Genomic DNA, 19,766 nt, shown 5'->3' with positions numbered 1-19,766 from the left:
GTTAATAGAGATAAGGAAAATGGAAAGTGATATTTTATTACAGTTGGCCAGATGAATCACTACGGTTAGCAGCTAACAAGTATTTGAAAATTCAAGTGTCGGAGCCAGAAATGAATTTACATTCATCATGACCTGCAACACAGATATTCAAATTAAATTGAATTGAATTGAAATTGTGAAACGATTCCAAAGCTTAACTTCTCTTGGAAATTTTCCAACCCCTTGCAACCCTGCTGTAGTGATTTGAGGGACTGATGCTTTACAAATTATCTCTTGGAAATTGGTTTGGATCAAAGGCTGCTCTCTGTTGCTGATAAATTGTTGGTGGCCCATTGTCTACAGTCAACCATTTTACTATCACTAATATTAACAGCACTAGTAATAAAGCAGATTGAGGGCTGTTTTTAGCTGCTAATTTTCACCGCTGCAGCAAAGCTAGAGTTACCTCTGCCTGCCTTGCCTCTTTGCTGCAATAAGGGCAAGTCAATAAATACGCAAGATAGGCTAAGTGAAGGAACAAAACGAGTAGCAATGAAATAAATTGTGGATGGCTTTTATGTCCTAGAATGCGAGAAACTGTGCCTTCTTTTGGCAGCTCATACCTGGTTGTTTTATGATAATGACAAAACTCACACTAGGGTGCCAGTACTCTCTATATGAGCAATTAACTTTCCCCGTGAAGACACTAAACTTCCTCACGCTCACAAGCTTTCTCTGAAACAAGCAACTGTTTCCTGCATTGGCAGAAGGCAGGGTTTGCATGTGTGAGCCTGCCCTGTCTGACAAGCATAGGCAGTCTATGTGCGCTTCTGTGCTGGCAACTTTCAGTTCAGTTTGACATCCAAAGGGCTGGTTCATTTAGCGGTTTGACTTGTAGGGATGTCATGATACCAGAAATTAAGTAGTCGACACCAACACCAGTGAAATTCCACAATTCTCGATACCCAATTCTCTACCATGGTAAAATAGCAAAAACAAAACAATAAATCCCACATATTTCAACACACACTCCTTTTATTACTGTTTTTTGTGGTTTTCTTATTAATCCCTAATGATCCGCCTCAAATTTCTTACCAAAAATTTAATTTTGCAAAATTACATTTGAACACATCACGATAAATAATTTACCTTCGCCCAATACTCCTTTTTACTGAGTAGAGCTTGAACACATCATAATGTAACTTGGTGCAACCTAATGTTAGCTGTTAGCTCCGTTATTTATCCAAACAGGACTGTGTTGCCCACCGGTTGCTAACAGCTAATATTAACTAGCACTCCTCCTGCTGATTTCAACATGGATTTTTTGTTCACAATGTAGTATTATCAGTGACATTTTCTATCGGACGATGTTGGTCTGGAGCCCTGATCCACCGGTGCCTGCAGTACTGTTGAAAAATTAGTACTGTCACATTTTCTGAATTTTGGCATCGACTTGGTACCGCAGTATCGGCACTCGTAACATCCCTTTTGCCTTGTGTCCAAAGATTTTATTGGCTATCACTCATGCTTATGGGCAGGGTCTGAAATTAACTTTCTTCACTTGCCACTCAGAAATTTTATCTGCCACTTTTGAAATCTCTGCGCTAAATGAAGGAATAACATTTCGATCTGAAGTCAGTCAATGTTTGATATATTTTACATAATAAACATTATATACATGGTAAATTACAGTGTTGGAATTACACTGTAGCTTCTGGGGGAGCCCTGTTTTGGGGGGGAGGGAGGGTAGTGTACACAGTACTGTATTGTACTTTGTTATTGTCATCTAGAGTGGTTATTTGCATAAAAACACAGAATTCAAATGATTATGAATATTTAAATATTTGCTTTGATTAAAACAAATCTTGGTAAGTTGTTATGAAGTTAAACAGGTCATAATTCTCTCCATTATCTATTTTATATTGATGTGAAACATCTCCTTCAAATAACTGGATTTATTCAAGTTTCTCACCAAAAACGTAATTTTACGAGATTACATTTGAACGCATCACGATAATAATAAAAATAAAAATAGGGCACGTCCTTCAGGTTTAGTAGCACCATGCTTTTGAGCCCTTTTTTTTCCCTCTCTGCCTTGTCTTTGGTCCAAAGCAAACTGAAACACGATACAGCGTGCGTATGCGTCATTGTGTCGGAAAGCATCAATAAGAGGAATCGATGGTCACGGAGACATGAGATGCCAAGAAAGCGGACAGCTACAGTTCTCTAATCCCACCTCTAGTGTTTTCCCTGCCTGCCAAAGTGGCGGATGTCCTGATGATTTCACCCACCACTGCCAACAATTTACCCACATTTGGCGGGTGGCGGGTGCTAATTTCAGATCCTGCTTATGGGCATCACTGTGAACATCGTCACAATGCCTCTAATATCAGAAATTCTAGCATCTCTATACTATTATATGTCTTAACATCTATCTTAATCCTCCCTTCCTACAGATTCACTTTCAACCTTATATCCTACTCTGCACTCCCTGCCCTCGTTTTGCGGCAAGGGTTTGAAACTAGGTTATCATAGGTCATCAGATTTGATATAAAAAATTGTTCGCACCATATTGAGAAAAGCAGGCTGAATGTGTGTCATTGGTGTAGACCTGTGATTAATCATGCATCAATCACTGCCTGCTACACTAGTCAGCATATAAACTTCTGCAAATTTCTCCATTTGCTGAGGAGGATCATTGTGTTGTTTACCCTAAGGTGCTTACTTGTTGAGCTTTAGAGTTGCCACATCCCCAGATCTCACTGATGTTGGGAAAATGTTATTACTCACCAGTAACATGATGGCCAAGACTGTGAAGAGAAAGAAGTTGTACAAAAACATTATTTTTTTTTTGTAAGAATGGCTTAATATTGATATGGCTTCTTTTTTCCAAATAATGACACAGTAAGAACATGCACCTGAGCCCATTATATTGACTCCCCCTCATTCAACATTGAATACAGTGTGCAAAGTCCTAGCTGGGAATGCAGGAGGCGTTAACTAGAACAGTGGCTTGTTTACATTGTGACCTACAGGTACATAAGCAATTTACTCTTAAAGTTGACACTCTCATATCTAAAGCACAAACTAGCAAAAACTGCTTACAGGCAGCTGCACTCGCATTATACAGTAGCTCAACACCTCATTCTGTCCACGCTGTAGTGTAATACACACACAGCTTGTTGTTAAAATGTATTTTTAAAGCTAGGTGTGTTGCTTCGGGGGAACCACTGAATGCTTTCCAAATTCTCATCGATAGACCTCAGGCAACAGCAGCAGCAGCAAATTTGTCCAACATTCATTGTTTGGTTCATGTTGTCTTGAAGAATATGGCTGTAAGCTATTATATGATCGTTGGTGTAGCTGATTTCTACATTTACAATAGAAAATCATTATTTAAGCATTCCTCTAGGAGTCTTGATACATTTGGTGCTGCCATCCTGCTGTCAATATTTTTGTGTAAAATTGGAAACGGTGCAGTGCAGAACCCTGAGCCCAGACTCCTCCATCTTTCATACTCTTTCCATCAATGATGTTTTATCACCAAGTAAAATCAGTTTTTCTAAGTATCAATTTTTAAATCTACTTCTTTTTATCAAGCATTTAATTGTGCTGAGAGCACATGTATATTTATACCACGGATGACAAGAGAACCAATACTTCGGTACCAAGTCGATGCCAAAATTCTGAAAATGTGACGGTACTCGTTTTTACTCAAGTACACATCGGGGCTCGCGGCTAATGTCGTCCCATCGTCCCGGGGATGATAGAAAATTTCCCCGATAATACTACATTGTGAACAACAAATCCATGTTGAAATAGACAGGAGAGCTAGTTATTGTTAGCTGTTAGCAGCCGGTAAGCAGCACGATCATGCTTGGCTAAATAAAAGAGCTAACAACTAACGTTAACGGAGGTTGTGTTGAGTTACATTATGATGCGTCTATTCAGTCTAGCTCCATTCAGCAAAAAATAGTATTGACAAAGGTAAATTATAATGTTATCATGATGTGTTCATATGTAAAATTTTGTTTTTGGCGAGAAACTTTATACGGGTCATCAGGAATTAATAATAAATTCACAAAAAACAGTATGAAAACGGTAATAAAGGAGTGTATGTTGAAGAATATGTGATTTTTTTTTTATTTATTTTTTTACCGTGGTATCGCATTGGTTATCGAGAATCGTAGAATTTCACTGGTATTGGTATCGACTAGCCTTCTGTGTGGAGTTTGCATGTTTTCCCCGTGTTAGCGTGGGTTTTCCCCGGGTTCTCCGGTTTCCTCTCACAGTTCAAAGACATGCAGGTTAGGTTAATTGTTGACTCTAAATTGCCCGTAGGTGTGAATGGATGTCTATCTCCATGTGTCCACGACCCCGAATGGGATAAGCGGTCACAGATAATGGATGGATGGATGGATGGATGGATGGATGAATGAATGGTATTGTCTCCTAAATTTCTGGTATTGTGATATCCCCTAATGTATACATGCAATACAGGCATAGCGTCGTGTGAAGTCATGTTTGTTAATTGCACAAATCAGATGGTAGACCTGATGTTCATTATCTGATGTTTTTAGGCTGAAAAAGTGAAGTAAGGCCTGTATTTAACTTGCTGCAGCAGGTTCATCGTGGTGGAGGAAAATCTGTTACTGTTGAGATCAGAATGCTAGTCAGAAGTGTGAAAGTGGCTAAATTGCAGAGCAGATGGCCTGGCTGTCACGACGAGCTCCCATATTCATTCACTCATATTCATTCATCTGGTACAGCTCTCTCTCTCTCTGTGCTCTGACAAAGTGCGCACACACATAACAAGTTTCTTTCATCCTGTAGAAAGGAACAAATTTAAAGACTAAAAACAGACGAAAGACGCAAAGTGTTTTTCCAGACAGGTTTGGTTCCAATTTTAAGTGGCCAAAGACGACTTATACGTGGGCTGCATAAAACATGTACTGTATGATACTAAAGAAAATTCTCAACATGGTCGATGACGCCTGTATTCAGTGTCTGGTGTTGTTTCTCCTGCACATTTCATTCTGGCTGTTGAAGTGACTAAGCTTTCTGTCATTATGTGCGGTTTGCATATTTCTGAGTGTGGGCCTGCCATCGTTGAATGGATGTGGCTGAATAGCCATTATAGATTTTGCGATGTATCCAGCAACGTTGACATTAGTCGACCCTTATTCATGGCTGATGGCTATTTTAGCATGTTTAATTGGTGGCAGAGGCTATCGGAGAGAAAGAGTTCTCTGAACGGCTTTTCGGCCCAGCAAATCTCTTTTTCCTTTTTGTGTTCCACAAGACCACAGACTGATAACGTCAGCTCAACGCAAAGCAATTTTTTTGATCATATATATTTTCTTAATCATATTCTGACCTTATGATGATATGTTAACAGATATACCATGACGTAAAATAATAGGCTAGTTTGTTTTTCTTCCACAATCAGTTTGGGATTACAAATACAGCCTGCTGACTAGGGCTACATCCACACTAATATGCTTTGGTTTTAAAACGATCTCCGTCCAGACGAGCGTTTTAGGGCCGTTTCAGAATGAATCTCCGTCCATACTACCACGCCTGAAAACGCATATCACATGACCATTCACGTACACTGTGCATGCACGTGCCGGTGTACGGGAAGCAGCGCTGAACACGGGAATTGATGCAAAGCGCTCGAATAATAGCTTGCCTCCTGCACATGTAGGCAGTAGTAGCATTATAAAATGCTGAATTAAACTGCACAACAGCTGCAAGCAGATACAACAAGGTCAGCAACGCTTGTAACTCGTTATACATGTTGAAATTAACCTTTGGTGGTCGAGGCTGAATCAGGGAAGGACACGTCGTGACTGATTAGACCCAATCAAGAAGCGAACGTGGATGTCTGCGTCATTGTTTTCAAAAGGTCTCCTTGTCTGTCTGTCTAGACTAAAACACAACCCCGGAGTTTTAAAACTAAAACGGGGTCAGCGCCCTTTTCAAACGTCTCCGTTTTAGGGGCTCGAATCTGCTAGTGTGGACGCTAAGCATAAACGTGGCAAATTTCTATGCATTTTAAATTTAAAATGTACTAGTGTGGATGTAACCTAGTTCTCTCATGCAGGAGCAGATCTTACATACATGTCAAGGGTCAGCTGGTCGTTGTGGTCTTTAAAATGTTCTGCTTTTAACAGAAAAGAATTAGGCGACGTGAGGCTACTTGAAGCAAAGCACTTGAACAGTCAGCACTTGTCATCATCTTTGATGTCGTCTTTGTGTGTCAGGCCTCTATCTCCGTCTGATTTGTTGTCTCAGTCTGTCCCCTGTTCTTGGATGAGACGGAAGTGCGTGGGGGTCGGCTCTCTCCAACAACCCCAACATTAAAAGAGGCATTGTTTGCTAGATGCCATACTGAATGAGAAAATGAGGCTAGCTGCAGGCAGAGCAAGGAGGGGGTGGTTTGAACACCTGTTTAAAATCCACTTCCACCCTTAGAAAAAGCTTTATAAAGGGGATTATTACTCGTAAAGATGGTGCGTCTCGTTGTCAGTCTCCGCCGTTCATCCAGTGTTTGAAGTAATCTCTCCATGCTCTTTAAAGTGTGCTCTCCTGCTTTCCCCCCCCCATTGCTCTGTTTTGTCTAGATTTTGTGGCAACAGCAAGCTAAAGCTCTCGAAGCTTTGATAAACACACTAAGGAATGCTGTTGCATGCTAGGTTTTTAATTGGCAAGTTAAACTGATTCTAACCTAGGGGATTTTAGTTTTCACTAGAGATGGGATGATATAGGATTTAATTGCGGATCGGGATAAAAAAACACTCCCACAGTTGATCGTGGTGAATTTCCATTATCGGGATAATCGTAAATATCCTCACGAGTGACTTGAAAAATCTGTCTAGCTCGCTGTCATGGTAGAGAAGTGAAAAATAGTGCCTGATTTAAAAAAAAAAAAGAAGAAAAACAGGACTCACAATGTTGCTATTTATTTATCCTTTATTTATGCACTTATGATTAACTTATTTAAGATTGCTTGATGGTTTGTTTTTCACTAAAAGATGTGTCCTATCTGTTATGCAATAAAATGATAATCGTAATAATAATATAATACAATAATAAGTGATTTCAGTATGTTTTAGTGCCATTTTTAAGAGGTGTAAACATGTTTTGATGATTATTGGGATAATATTGTGAATTGCAATAATTTTGGCCAGGATAATCGTTACGTGAAAATTTCATAGTGTCCCATGTCTAGTTTTCACTAAGAGGAGAAAGCAGTTAGGTTTATAATGTTAGCTTAAAGTTACAGTGCCCACAGCTAGATTATCCCTGTTGTTGGTTCAGTTCAATCCCCTTGAGATGCACCACCTCGTTTTCAAGGGGCTCCTCAGACACAAAAACATGGATATAAAATTTGAAGCATCAAAATTGAACACATACATGTCACGCATTACATCAGAATATACCTTTTTATATAACTTTGCAATTAAACAGATTTACAGTAGCAGCCAGTCTCAAAGTGCACAAAGAGGCTGTTGTGTCATCTAGATGCACCGAAAAGCCTCACTCACTAATGTCAAACAAGGGCATGTCAGCTTTCTCTTGATGACATGTTTTCTTTAGAAACTTTACTCTGTCAGGGATAAGTAAGTTCATGTGTGCACATCGTGGTTTCAACAGTCACAAGTTCATTACATCGGAGCCTGAGCCATTTGGTGTGGAGGAGCCTCTTTCATCCTCTACAACGTGAGTCAACTGAGTCACTCCCCTGTGCCTCAGTTCCTCTTAATCATCTCTGGATTCAAGCACTCAACCTCTCTCCTCTGTGTTACTGCAAGAACATGGATATATGAACTGTACATTTAGCTGTTTTTCAACACTACAGCTTAGCATACATTTCATGTATTCAAACTGGCACATCACATTTTCCTATAATATGGTTTTCACAGTTGGGACTGGTTGGCATAGCCTCTAACACCCTCGTACAACAAATTGCAAGATGTTTCATGGAGTAAGCTATTTTAAAAAATCTGCGTGTTGTGTGTGTGTGTGTGTGTGACAGGAGTTTCTTCTGTTTGCTCTAATTCACATTTTTAAAGCTGAGATATGAGTGAGTATGTGGGTAACGGTGTCATGACTGGACAATCCAGGGCTATTTTCCTCTTGCTAGCAGTGGCGGCATTGGCTGGTTGAAGTCCGTAGCTTCAAACATAATGTAGGACTTGGTGAAGAATGCTGTTTTGTGTAGTAGCGCTTGTTAGCCAAGAGAGACGGGGTTAGAGCAACAATGAAAATATAGAGCAGAACATGCAGAACTTATAATGTATATACGTATCTTGTTACCCTCAGGTAGGTCAGCTCTTGAGGGGGGGTTTCAGACTGTCCTTTGTGATGGGAGTTTAACAGTTTGGTTTTTATGCCGCCTCCACCAGCGACAGGCGTGGCCGGAGGCATTATGTTTTCAGGTTGTACGTCCATCCGTCCGGTCCATTCTCGTGAATGCAATATCTTAGAAACACCTGGAGGGAATTTCTTCAAATTTGGCGCAAACGTCCACTTGGATCGAATTTGGTGGTCAAAAAGGTCACTGTGAACTCATAAAACACGTTTTTGCCTAGAATTAATTTATTATTATGACAATTTCACACAAATATCTAATAGGATAAAATTATGAAGTGGTGACGTTCTGGACAGACATGGATGTAAAGTAGGGCTGTCTGTTGGCAAGAATCTGGCGATACAATACGTATCATGATATAGGGGTAACGATTCAATTTATTACAATACTGTAAGAAGGTGATATATTGCGATTTGTTTTTGTTTGTTTTTTCAAATCTAATTTTAGTAAAACTGTCCTAGTATAAAGGCACACCAGCATATCTATGAAATAAATCTGAGTAAAGAAAAAGTCTCTGTGAAATGGCTACTATGGGGACTAACATCCTTACAAATGGAATACAGTTGGGCTCATGGGACCCACAAGAGTCTCAGCTTTACAGTGATAAATACAGTGAGTAATTTATGTAATTCCAAACTGTTTAGGGACCCCAGTATGCAGAAATATTCAAACACACTATTTTAAAATAGGTGACAATAACACATTTGTACTGCATGCAAAAACTACTTGGGTTTAGCCCCAAACTGCATGTGATTATCATAAAGTGGGCATGTCTGTAAAGGGGAGATTCGTGGTTACCCATAGAACCCATTTTCATTCACATATCTTGAGGTCAGAGGTCAATGGACCCCTTTGAAAATGGCCATGCCAGTTTTTCCTCGCCAAAATTTAACGTAACTCTGGAGTGTAATTTAGCCTCCTTTGTGACATGATAATTTGGTACATGGTACCAATGGATTCTGTAGGTTTTTCTAGTTTAATATGATGCCAGTATCTTCATTCTAGCTTTAAAACTGAGCCCGCTATATTCTCAAGAAAGACAGAATAGCGTCCGGGTCAATACCGGGCAATATATCTATATCTATATTTTCTTCCACCCCTAATGTCAACTGCAACCTAACTGGTTGGTGGTGGCATACAACCGCGAGGCGATAATTCTAGTTTTACCACTGCTGCCAAAAATGTCAATTGTTGGAAATGTCATATTGATGATAAAAAAAGGAAAATTACTACGATAATAGTTGTATATTTAAATTATAACAGCTATTAATTTATCTGTATGAGGTAGACTGCAGCAGAGGCATTGTGTGTGTGTTATGTTATGTTATGTTATGTTATGTTATACTGGAGCATTATGGATAACAGAGCACAGGTCTTCCAGCAGGGTAAATAAAGGACATTGTATTTATTTATAGTGGGCCACCTGCAGCCTTCACACGTGTTGGGACCTTCGGTAAACAGAGCTGAGCTGCCTGCAGTCTGACCGCATGTCGGTCCCAGCAGAACCACTGAAGAAGAAGCCAGTGAGTCACAGGCTGAGCCTCTGATCTGGGTTAGGTCAGTAACAATGAGCTGCTCGCTGGTCCAGAGGACCCGTACTGGGGATCCAAACCCATCTAATTCAGCTTTCTTTTGTTACCCCGGCTCAGTGTGATGCACAGTCCTTGGCTGTGACACCGCTTGAATTCATGCTCATGAAAACAGAGCTGAGCAGGGGGTCAGCCTGCCAGGCCCTCCTGGAAACACAACCCTCTGCCGGCCTCATACCGTTAGTCTTCAACTACTTTAAACTGCTGTTTTTCTCTTCAGGACTTGTCAAATTAATTCACTTGAACACACGTCCTAATGATAGGGTGTTGAAACTATTTCGAGGTGGGATCAGGTAGACTCAAGTGGCAAGGCAATGTGTCATTGCCACCGCCTGCTTTCTCTAAAATTACTGACATGCCTCTCTGCACTATATTGAAATGTTAACCAGGTTCACTAAAGGCTGGCCCACACTAACAGATGTTGAAAATGTGAGCGACCCCTCACATAACGACATGTTATGATACATTTAACAGTTTTGTTCCTATAGTGTGTGGTGAGCAACGATTTGGCCAAAACGGCACACCACTAGGGATGTCACGGTGAGGACAACACCAGTGTTACCGATTACACCGGACTTTTTACAATAAAAGACGGCACTCAATATATGTAGAGCGCTTACTTTGATCTTTAGCGTTGGATGGCGGTGTTTGGCCTCTCCGGTCTAGCTTTCGCTGCGAGGCTGCAGGTTTCCACCACCACGATGGCCTCATTAACGTTATGGTTCCCTCATAGCATTTGGTTTAAATCCAAAGTATTGCCAAATAGGCGCTTTTGCTTTTCGCTTTGACACCAAATCCTCCGCCATCATCTTGTCTGTCAACACTCTCTCTCATCCCGTGTGTGTGAAATCTGACTCCTGCTACTCTGAGCTGAGACTCCAAATTGGGTCCAAAATCAGCTTGAGTGCATAAGTGCAAGATGTATTTTATGTCAAAAATGCAGCATCTGCATCCCAGTTGTCACTTGTCAAATGATTTCCTCCATTTAAACAAATTGTCCAGCAGCTGTCTGATTAGAGGTTAGTTAACTTCCTCTGTAGTCTTCTGAACGTAACACCTGTAGTGTGGGAGGATTCTGGGGGTGGAATAGGATAACTGTGTCGAAGGCCAGAGACTGCACAAATACCTATCCTCGTAGTTCTTCTGTTATAGTCATTTACCTGTGGTTGCCTGCAGTGCACAGACTATCCTCGCAGAAATAAGCTGGAGGAAGACGAGGCAGCGGATTTTTGCTGCATTTTGTGAGGTTTTCAGTGTTTTTGAAGCCAGCTAGAAAATGCCTGGGGCTTACTCACAGCTTTGCCGAGTCAGAGCCAGGTTCCCAAGGAATAGAGCGCTGGTATTTGTTTATAGTACTGAATACATCATAAAGAAAAATGAGTGTGTTCGTCAAGTGCAGTTAGTCATCCTCTCTTAGTGCTTGTCTAAAAAGTGTCTTACTGATTGATGTTAATAATATACAGCTCCAAAAAAGAATGGAGAAAACACACATGTATGAAAGCGTGGTCACAAATGTAGCTATTATTGAACATAGCTTTGAGATTTATTAAGAGTAGGTTGGAGCTTTGAGGCCTTGTTCTGACACCAAATAATTAAGAACAGGAACATCTCATGTTGTTTTCATGATGTTCATGTTTTTCTTCTTTGTCTTCAACAGAAAATTTCAATACCGCGGTCAGAAAATTCCAGTGAACTGCAAACGTTTACTTTCTACCTGTCGAATGTGGGCAGAGATAACCCCCAGGGCAGCTTCGACTGCATCCAGCAGTACATCACCAGGTGAAAGCAAACACTCACTTTCACTCCTCTTTCTCTTTTATGAAATGTGTGCAACTAATTCTTCTTTTGCCCAATAAACGATTCAATAAATAATGTCAACAGTAATATATATATATATATATATATATATATATATATATAGCTCAGATACGGCATCCAAATGCTTCCCCACATTATATATATATATATATATATATATATATATATATATAATGTGGGGAAGCATTTGGATGCCGTATCTGAGCTCTGTGTAAATAATCAGCAGTCTTTGGACGGAGTTACCTAATGAGTTTTTCCAGGTAGACAATCTGTTTGTTTAACATAGTACTGACCGGAGGTGAATCACCAACAAGCTTCTCAGTGATGTTTAAAGGGCCAGTGTGTAACAATTAGGGGGATCTATTGGCAGAAAGTGAATATAATATTGATAACTCTGATTTCTTTAGTGTATAATCACCTGAAAATGAGAGTCGGCATGTTTTTGTTGCCGTTTATATCTACATAGGGAGCGGGTCCCTTCTCCAGGGAGTCCGCCATGTTGCACCGCCACCAGGGTTGGAAATTAGCACCAGCCACCAGCCAAATGTTGGTAAAATATGCAAGTGACAGCTAGATTTGCTTCATTCACCAGCCCAAAAAAAACAATGATAATATATTGAGTGGCTGGTGGGTTTTGGAATCCACCAGCCTCAGTGGCCACTATGTTTCAACAGTAGCCCAGAATGGACAAACCAAACACTGTTAACTTTTCCTGCTTGGGCAAGAGTCAATCACTTTACTCGCTCCCGTTGCCACCGCTCTCTCTCTCTCTCTTGCTTCACCACTCACTTCCCACATACACACACACACTCTACGCACTGGCTCTAGAGAGGGCCATTTGCGTTTTCACGTCGGCCACCGTAGCAATCCTACACGCTTGGCACAAGTTCTAATCTACAACCTCACTGCTAGATATCGCCAGATCCTACACAGTGTTCCTTTAACAGAAACCTCTGATCAACACAATCGGGACTTTGGTTCCAAGTAGAAGCTACTACAGTAAATGGAAAGATGTAGGGCTGTCCCCTCGTTTTGGTCGATTAGTTGTTTTTTATGCTTTTGACGTAAATGACGTATTTCTAAGAAACTTATGAGCACATCTCTGGTAAACACAAGATTTAAGAAACTCAGTTTTACAAATCTGTCGATTAAATAAACTAATCGATTAGTCGGCAAAATCGTATGATATTAGTCGACTAAGAATTTCTGCGGTCGAGGACGGTCCTAGAAAGATGCAAGGTTTATTGGCATTACACTGGTAGATAATGTACTTGCCCTATTTATTTTTAATAAAATAATTGAAGGTAATACAGGCAAGTAACACGCAATGTTCAATTAAAGTTCTCACACTTTCTCTGGCCTAACAAGCTAAAACAAAATGCTGACTGAATGAAACCAATAGGACCAGATGTCAGTGTTGAAAGGGAAGGAAGTAAAACAACAGAATGGGGAACAACAAGAATCCTCTGTCTCTCTCCGACTGTCCCAAGTTTCTGACCCCATTATTCTGAAAATATTTTTAACAAGTGGGTCAGGTGGAGTTCATCCACATCTCTGACTGGATCCTAATCAACCTTGAGTTCCAATCTAAAGCCCAAATGACAGCGCTCAGCTTCCACCGACTGCGCCAGCGCCATCTCATTTTCTGCCAAATCCTCATCGAAGTGGAGGGGAATCAAAGAGAGCCGGAAAGTCGGGAAAGAATGGGATTTGATGCGGCAGTGAGTCGTACTGTGGGAACCCACAGTTGGATGGAAATTGAAAAAATAATAGTTGTGCCCTCGGGGTGTTTAATGGATCTCATCTGGGCAGGAATGCGCAGAGAAGGGACGGGTTATTGAAAGTAGTGAGAGATTTAAGGTTAATGCTGAGAATTAACTTGTAGTAATGGGTTGATGTTCGGTATTTTAAAGTAGCATGCCCTAAATTATAACATGATACTGGTTTATTTCCTGTCTATCTCAAATAACAATCTCAAACTAATCATGTAGCACCTTCAAAATAAGTAGTGATTCCCCTCCGGTCTTTTTCTCTTTCTGTTGAAACTTCTTGACACTCAATCCCTGTGTTCCTCTCTCACCATCTCCTCTTTGTGTTGGCAGTGAAGGGAGCATTCAGCTGGATTGTTTGGGTGGGATCCAGGACAAGATTACAGTATGTGCCACAGACGACTCCTACCAGAAGGCCAGGGAAAACATGGCCCAGGTCGAGGAGGAGACTCGCAGTAGGAGTGCCATCGTCATCAAGCCTGGGGGAAGATTCGTAGGTGAGGAGACGTGATGGCACAGATGCATGCAGACCACCAAATATGCAATCATTTTCTCAGTCACAGATCTGTATTTAATAATAACTCAGCTTTTTGGTTGATGGAAAAGAGGTATTTCCATTTAAACACCATAAAGGTGTTTGGAGTTAACCAGTGGGCCACCTCAGGGTCTGAGGAGTGAGGCCAATGCTGAAGTGCCTTAAACTTGCATTCTTTCTAAAAAGCCAGCAACAGGCCACTCCTCTGGTTGCAAAAATAAGTTTGATTGTATAGAACGCTGCAGGGATGACGTATTTTTGTAGGCCAACCAGGAAGTTAGCATCGCCCTGAGTTCCTTTTGACAAAAAGCCAATGGGATTTTTCCATCGGATGTTGGATTATTACAGAAAATAAGCTCTGTGGCAAACACACGTTTATGATACTCACAAGTTTTGTTCAGCAAGATAATCTTCTCACATGAACACCACTTTTATGATTTTTGAAGTGTGAATGTAATCACCAGAAGTTGTCCGGTCCGGGAGTTGTCCATGTTTTCGTCTTACAGCTTTAACCTTTTCACAGTGTGTTTTCAGTTCATGAAAGTTAATTATAACCTTTTTGGTCGACTGAAAACGTCTTATTCAGCATTCGGTTGTACTTAGCTCCACCCTCTGGTGTCACTTCTGGTTGTAAAAAAAAACACCATGGCGATGGCAAAAATGACAAACTGAAGACTTTAAAACAGCACACCAGAAACCAATGGGTGATGTCACGGTGACTACGTCCATTTCTTATAGACCGTATAGTCTATGAGAAGAGGTATTTCCATATAAACACCATAAAGGTGTCGGGAGTTAACAGGCATGAAGAGACTGGAAGTATTTCTGTACCCTGCAAACAGCCAAATGGCCCGTGTGTTTGTGTAGCCTTTCTCTGCTGGTGAATGAGTTCACATTGCACCAGACAGGTTGTTTGGGTCCGGGGCTGAATGGCGGAGGGCCAGCACACTGCCAGCATGCCTCATCTGTAACCAGGACTTTATTCAACTCGATGGTGGTTGCTTCCTCAATGGTCAAACAGCTAATGCACCACATGCACACTGATCTCCCTAGCCCCATGAATGTAAATTTAAACACACAGAGGCAGAAATGTCACCGGGCATAACACATCAACTCCTTGTTTTGGTCTCTGACCTGCACTATAAAACACATCGTGCTCCAGCTGCAGTAGAAAAACCACAGCAGCCCTGCCTCACTGCCTGCAAAGAAAGAAATCCAGTGTGAGCTTAGTCACTGTTCAGCAGTGAGTCAGAATATGTCTAGTCCCCGTGTGCCGTGGAGCCAAACAGCATTTCGCTCTCAGTAGGAGGCAACACAAGATTCAGTGTGAATCACCTGAAAAAAGGTGTCAGTGGGAGAAGGTGATGATAGCTGCTGTTTGTAATGGAAGGTGAGTTCAGGTGGATGTGGCGGCGGTAAAGATTAGTGCATGATATATCGTTTTTTGAGTCATCTACAAGTTCCCTCAGCCACTATCAGTCACTGAGAGAGAAGATGTTGACAGAAATAAATATACTGCTTGTCGAGATTATAGTTATTTTCTGTTCTTAAGAAAACAAGCAAACATTGGCTGTCAGCCAAAAAGTCATTTGAGTCCTTTTCTAACAGCACATTTGTTTCAGTGCTAAATTTCCTCCTGTGATTTAAATTCTTAGTAAACTGTACAAACTATTTTTTCTTTAGAATGACAACCTTAAAAATTAGTTCGTAAGATAAAATTAAATTATTGATTATCAAATAGAAATTAGATTTCTGTTAGGGCTGTCAATCGATGAAAATATTTAATCGCATGTTTGTCCATAGTTGATCGTGATTAATCACACATTTTTTATCTCTTCAAAATGTATCTTAAAGGGAGATTTGTCAAGTGTTTAATACTCTTATCAACATGGTATTGGGCAAATATGCTGCTTTATGCAAATGTATGTTTATATTTATTACTGGAAATTAATTAACAACACAAAACAATGACAAATATTGTCCAGAAACCCTCACAGGTACTGCATTTAGCATACAAAAAATGCTAAAATAATGACTTGGCAAACTGCAGCCCAATAGGCAACAACAGCTGTCAGTGTGTCAGGGTGCTGACTTGACTATGACTTGCCCCAAACTGCATGTGATTATCATAAAGTGGGCATGTCTGTAAAGGGGAGACTCGTGGGTACCCATAGAACCCATTTTCATTCACATAACTTGAGGTCAGAGGTCAAGGGACCCCTGTGTAAGTTTGGAGTGTTATATCATATGATACCAGTATCTTCACTCTAGCTCGAGCTCCTCTGAAATATCGATTGCGTTAAAGAAATTAGTGGCATTAAAACAAATTTGCGTTAACTTTATTATCGCATTAACTTTGATAGCCTTAGTTTCTATATTTAAAGAAAATACAGTGATGACATTGACAACTTGACGATTCCTTATCCAACTTTTCTAACGTTGTTCCTTCACTTCTGTTAACTCCTCCACACTTCAGGTAAGAAGGTCCAGATCCGGAAACCGGCACCTGGCCTCTCAGACGTCGCCCCGCTACGGAGGACATCTCGGCCCGTCATCATCTCTAGCAGTACGCTGAAGAAGGGCACACCTCAGCACAGGCCGCTCCGAGAGCGCCTCACACACCTGCTGGCCCTCAAGCCTTACAAGAAACCTGAGCTGATCCTGAGGTTACAGAAAGACGGCCTCTTGCCGTTAGACAAGGACTCCCTGGATAGCCACCTGCAACAGGTCACACTCACACGTTTACTGCCTCAGTTTCCTCTCAGCAGTTGCAGAGGCAAGCAGACTTACCTACAACATGCCTCTTTTTCATTCCCTAGGTGGCGAACCTGAACGGGAAAGACAACACCTTCACATTGAAGGACTTTTTGTATAAGGATATTCAGAAGGACTGGCCGGGCTACACAGAAGGAGACCAGCAGCTTCTCAAGAGAATCTTGGTCAAGTATGTCACAGATGTGCATCACTCTCACTTTAAACCCACACGTCACCCTATTCTGATGACGATTCTCAAATCTGTCATGTTTATATCAGTCTGCTGTCCTCTAAATGGTCAGTTATTTTTTATACCTCTGTGCCAGCGACAGCTGTGGCCAGAGGCATTATGTTTTCGGGTTGTCCGTCTGTCCCACCCAAGCTCGTGAACGCGATCTCTCAGGAACGCCTGGAGGGAATTTCTTCATATTTGGCATGAATTGAATTGAATTTTATTTCTGGTCCAGTTCCTGTTCACTCTGACTTTTTACAAACAAACCAAAGGAGTAAACATGAAGTTATACAGACGTTGATTGGACAGTTTTGGCGATTGTCATCCTGCATCATCAGGACCCACGTGGGGAAATCAAATTCCGGTGACTGACAGAATTTTATGCAGCATTTTCACGCTCCCAAGATTGTGCGAATGCATAGTCCAAACGTTGGGAACGCACGGACCCACGCATGATCGGCGTACTGTGAGATGGCTGTCACACACTTTTTAATGGAGTTAATGAACTGACAAAGTACACAGAGTTGTAAACGAGCATAGTAGCTTTAACAGCTTTTGACATATTATTCAGGGGAAATGCCCGCGCTAACGTGCTTGTATACATGGCCTTGAATACTGATCGCTTCCTGAACAGATTTCAGGATCAGTAAATGGATTTATTAGTAGTTTAGCGTTGAATAATAATTCTAAAATCACATATCTGTTATCATTAAATCCTGTGGTTGGTTAGTTTGCTTTCACACTACAAACAAACCGCATCAGAGTCCGCTTGGAACCACCTCTTCAGGCTGTCTCGGTTTGTTTGTTTTGTTCCGCACCAGGGTTCGATTGACAGCTTCCACACCAGTCCAAATGAACCGTACTATCCGGGCAAACGGATCTGAGTTTGTTTTAAGCCAACCAAACAGGTTAGATGTGAAAGCACCCGTAGCCTCTGAGCAACAAGCTGATACTGTAGTATTGCATTTTTAAAGAGACTTTGGTTATATCTGATATACTTCTATTATATTTGCTTTAACTGGGTTGACTAATCTCACGTTACAAGTCAGGGTGTTGTGGAGTTTGGGTTTGTGACACTGCAGAGCACCTTGTTTTGTTGTTTGTGTCGACTCTGTGGCGAGGGTGAGGACACAGGGTGGTGGCTCTGGTATGTAAGAATTGTAGTGCTGCTGCAATTATGAGTTCTAGAGAAACGTCCTTCCATAAAGGAACGACAAGTATGCATGCAAAATCTTCCCCTTTTTAATATCTTGTTACATAACCAATTATGGTATATGATTATGTAATACATAAATTATCCCCAGGAAGTTTTCTGTGTGCTCTACTGTTGTGTTTGTTGACAGCATGAGCTGCTGGCCTTCTTCCCAGTGGAAAAATCTGTTTTCTCAGGATCTGGGACACTAAGGAAAAGCAAGCTCCCAGCTAGCTAAATATAGAGCAGGCAGCAATGCTCCACTGCTCAGTTTGTGTTTACGTAGTGGACTCAAGAAAAGCTCCTGTTCTCTATGATAAGCTTAGTTTTACCTGTGGTACAACAGTGAAGGCAGCTTAGAGTGTCAACACTGAGTGACCAGAAGAATGCAATAACCCTGCAACAGATACTACCTTATATACTGACCTGAAATGTCCAGCTTTTTTTGAGACTGCTACTGACATAGTGTTATAGTATGTGTGTTGTATTGGGCTTTTGAAATGTGCTTTGGGTATTTTATTCTCCTCATTTGCATATTTAGAGAACTAAATGCCTCACAATTAGGGCTGTCAGTGTTAACGCGTTAACGCAAATTTGTTTTAACGGCACTAATTTCTTGAACGCATTAACACAAGTTGAGAGTTTTAGGTTGTAGCGGGCTAGAGTGCAGATACTGGCATCATATGAAACTACAAAACCTAAGGAGTCCATTGGTACCAACCAGGTCATACTAGCTTGTCACGAAGGAGGCTAAATTACGCTCCAAACTTGCGCCGAATTTTGGTGAGGAAAAACTGGCATGGCCATTTTCAAAGGGGGTCCCTTGACCTCTGACCTCAAGATATGTGAATGAAAATGGGTTCTATGGGTACCCACGAGTCTCCCCTTTACAGACATGCCCACTTTATGACTTGCCCAAAACTGCATGTGATTATCATAGTTGCCATGTTATGATTGGAGCATATTTTGTATGTTAAATGCAGTACCTGTGAGGGTTTCTGGACAATATTTGTCATTGTTTTGTGTTGTTAATTGATTTCCAATAATAGATATATACATACTTTTGCATAAAGCAAGCATATTTGCCCACTCCCATGTTGATAAGTATATTAAATACTTGACAAATCTCTCTTAAAGGTACATTTTGAACAGATAAAAAATGTGCGATTAATTGCGATTAAATATTTGAATTGATTGACAGCCCTACTCACAATATAATTAGTATGATAACACAAACTACAGCCTTTCTGGCACATGCCAGTGCCATTAGAAGTTTAAAAACAGTTTCACAAAGTTAGTATTTATTAAAGTACTGTTGTATTGCATTACAGTGTACTTGGATTTAAATTGTTCTGGCCACTCTGTGCAATGCATGCTTGTATTTTGTATGTAGATGCATGCATATTGACACGTACTTGCACTTTGTTTGTGTGTCTCTACTTTGAGCTCTTTTTGTGAGTTTATCAGCTGACTAACAACCATAGCCTCCCCCATAATACCACCTCCCCCTCCCCAGCTCCT

The 19,766-nt window shown here is 40.9% G+C and overlaps 1 protein-coding gene across 2 annotated transcripts in view; it reads left to right on the top strand.

The window, feature by feature from the left end:
- Positions 1-19,766, top strand: part of ell (elongation factor RNA polymerase II) — a 53,271-nt gene that overhangs the window by 20,526 nt on the left and 12,979 nt on the right. For both annotated transcript variants that reach the window (XM_074635830.1, XM_074635829.1), the window contains exons 3-6: positions 11,603-11,724; positions 13,866-14,029; positions 16,544-16,794; positions 16,887-17,011. In XM_074635830.1, the coding sequence (XP_074491931.1) occupies positions 11,603-11,724; positions 13,866-14,029; positions 16,544-16,794; positions 16,887-17,011 (662 nt within the window). The remainder of the gene's footprint in view (positions 1-11,602; positions 11,725-13,865; positions 14,030-16,543; positions 16,795-16,886; positions 17,012-19,766) is intronic.

This window comes from Sebastes fasciatus, chromosome 5 (assembly GCF_043250625.1).
Source record: "Sebastes fasciatus isolate fSebFas1 chromosome 5, fSebFas1.pri, whole genome shotgun sequence".
Lineage (NCBI taxonomy): Eukaryota > Metazoa > Chordata > Actinopteri > Perciformes > Sebastidae > Sebastes > Sebastes fasciatus.
This window is presented reverse-complemented; position numbering and strand designations above follow the sequence as displayed.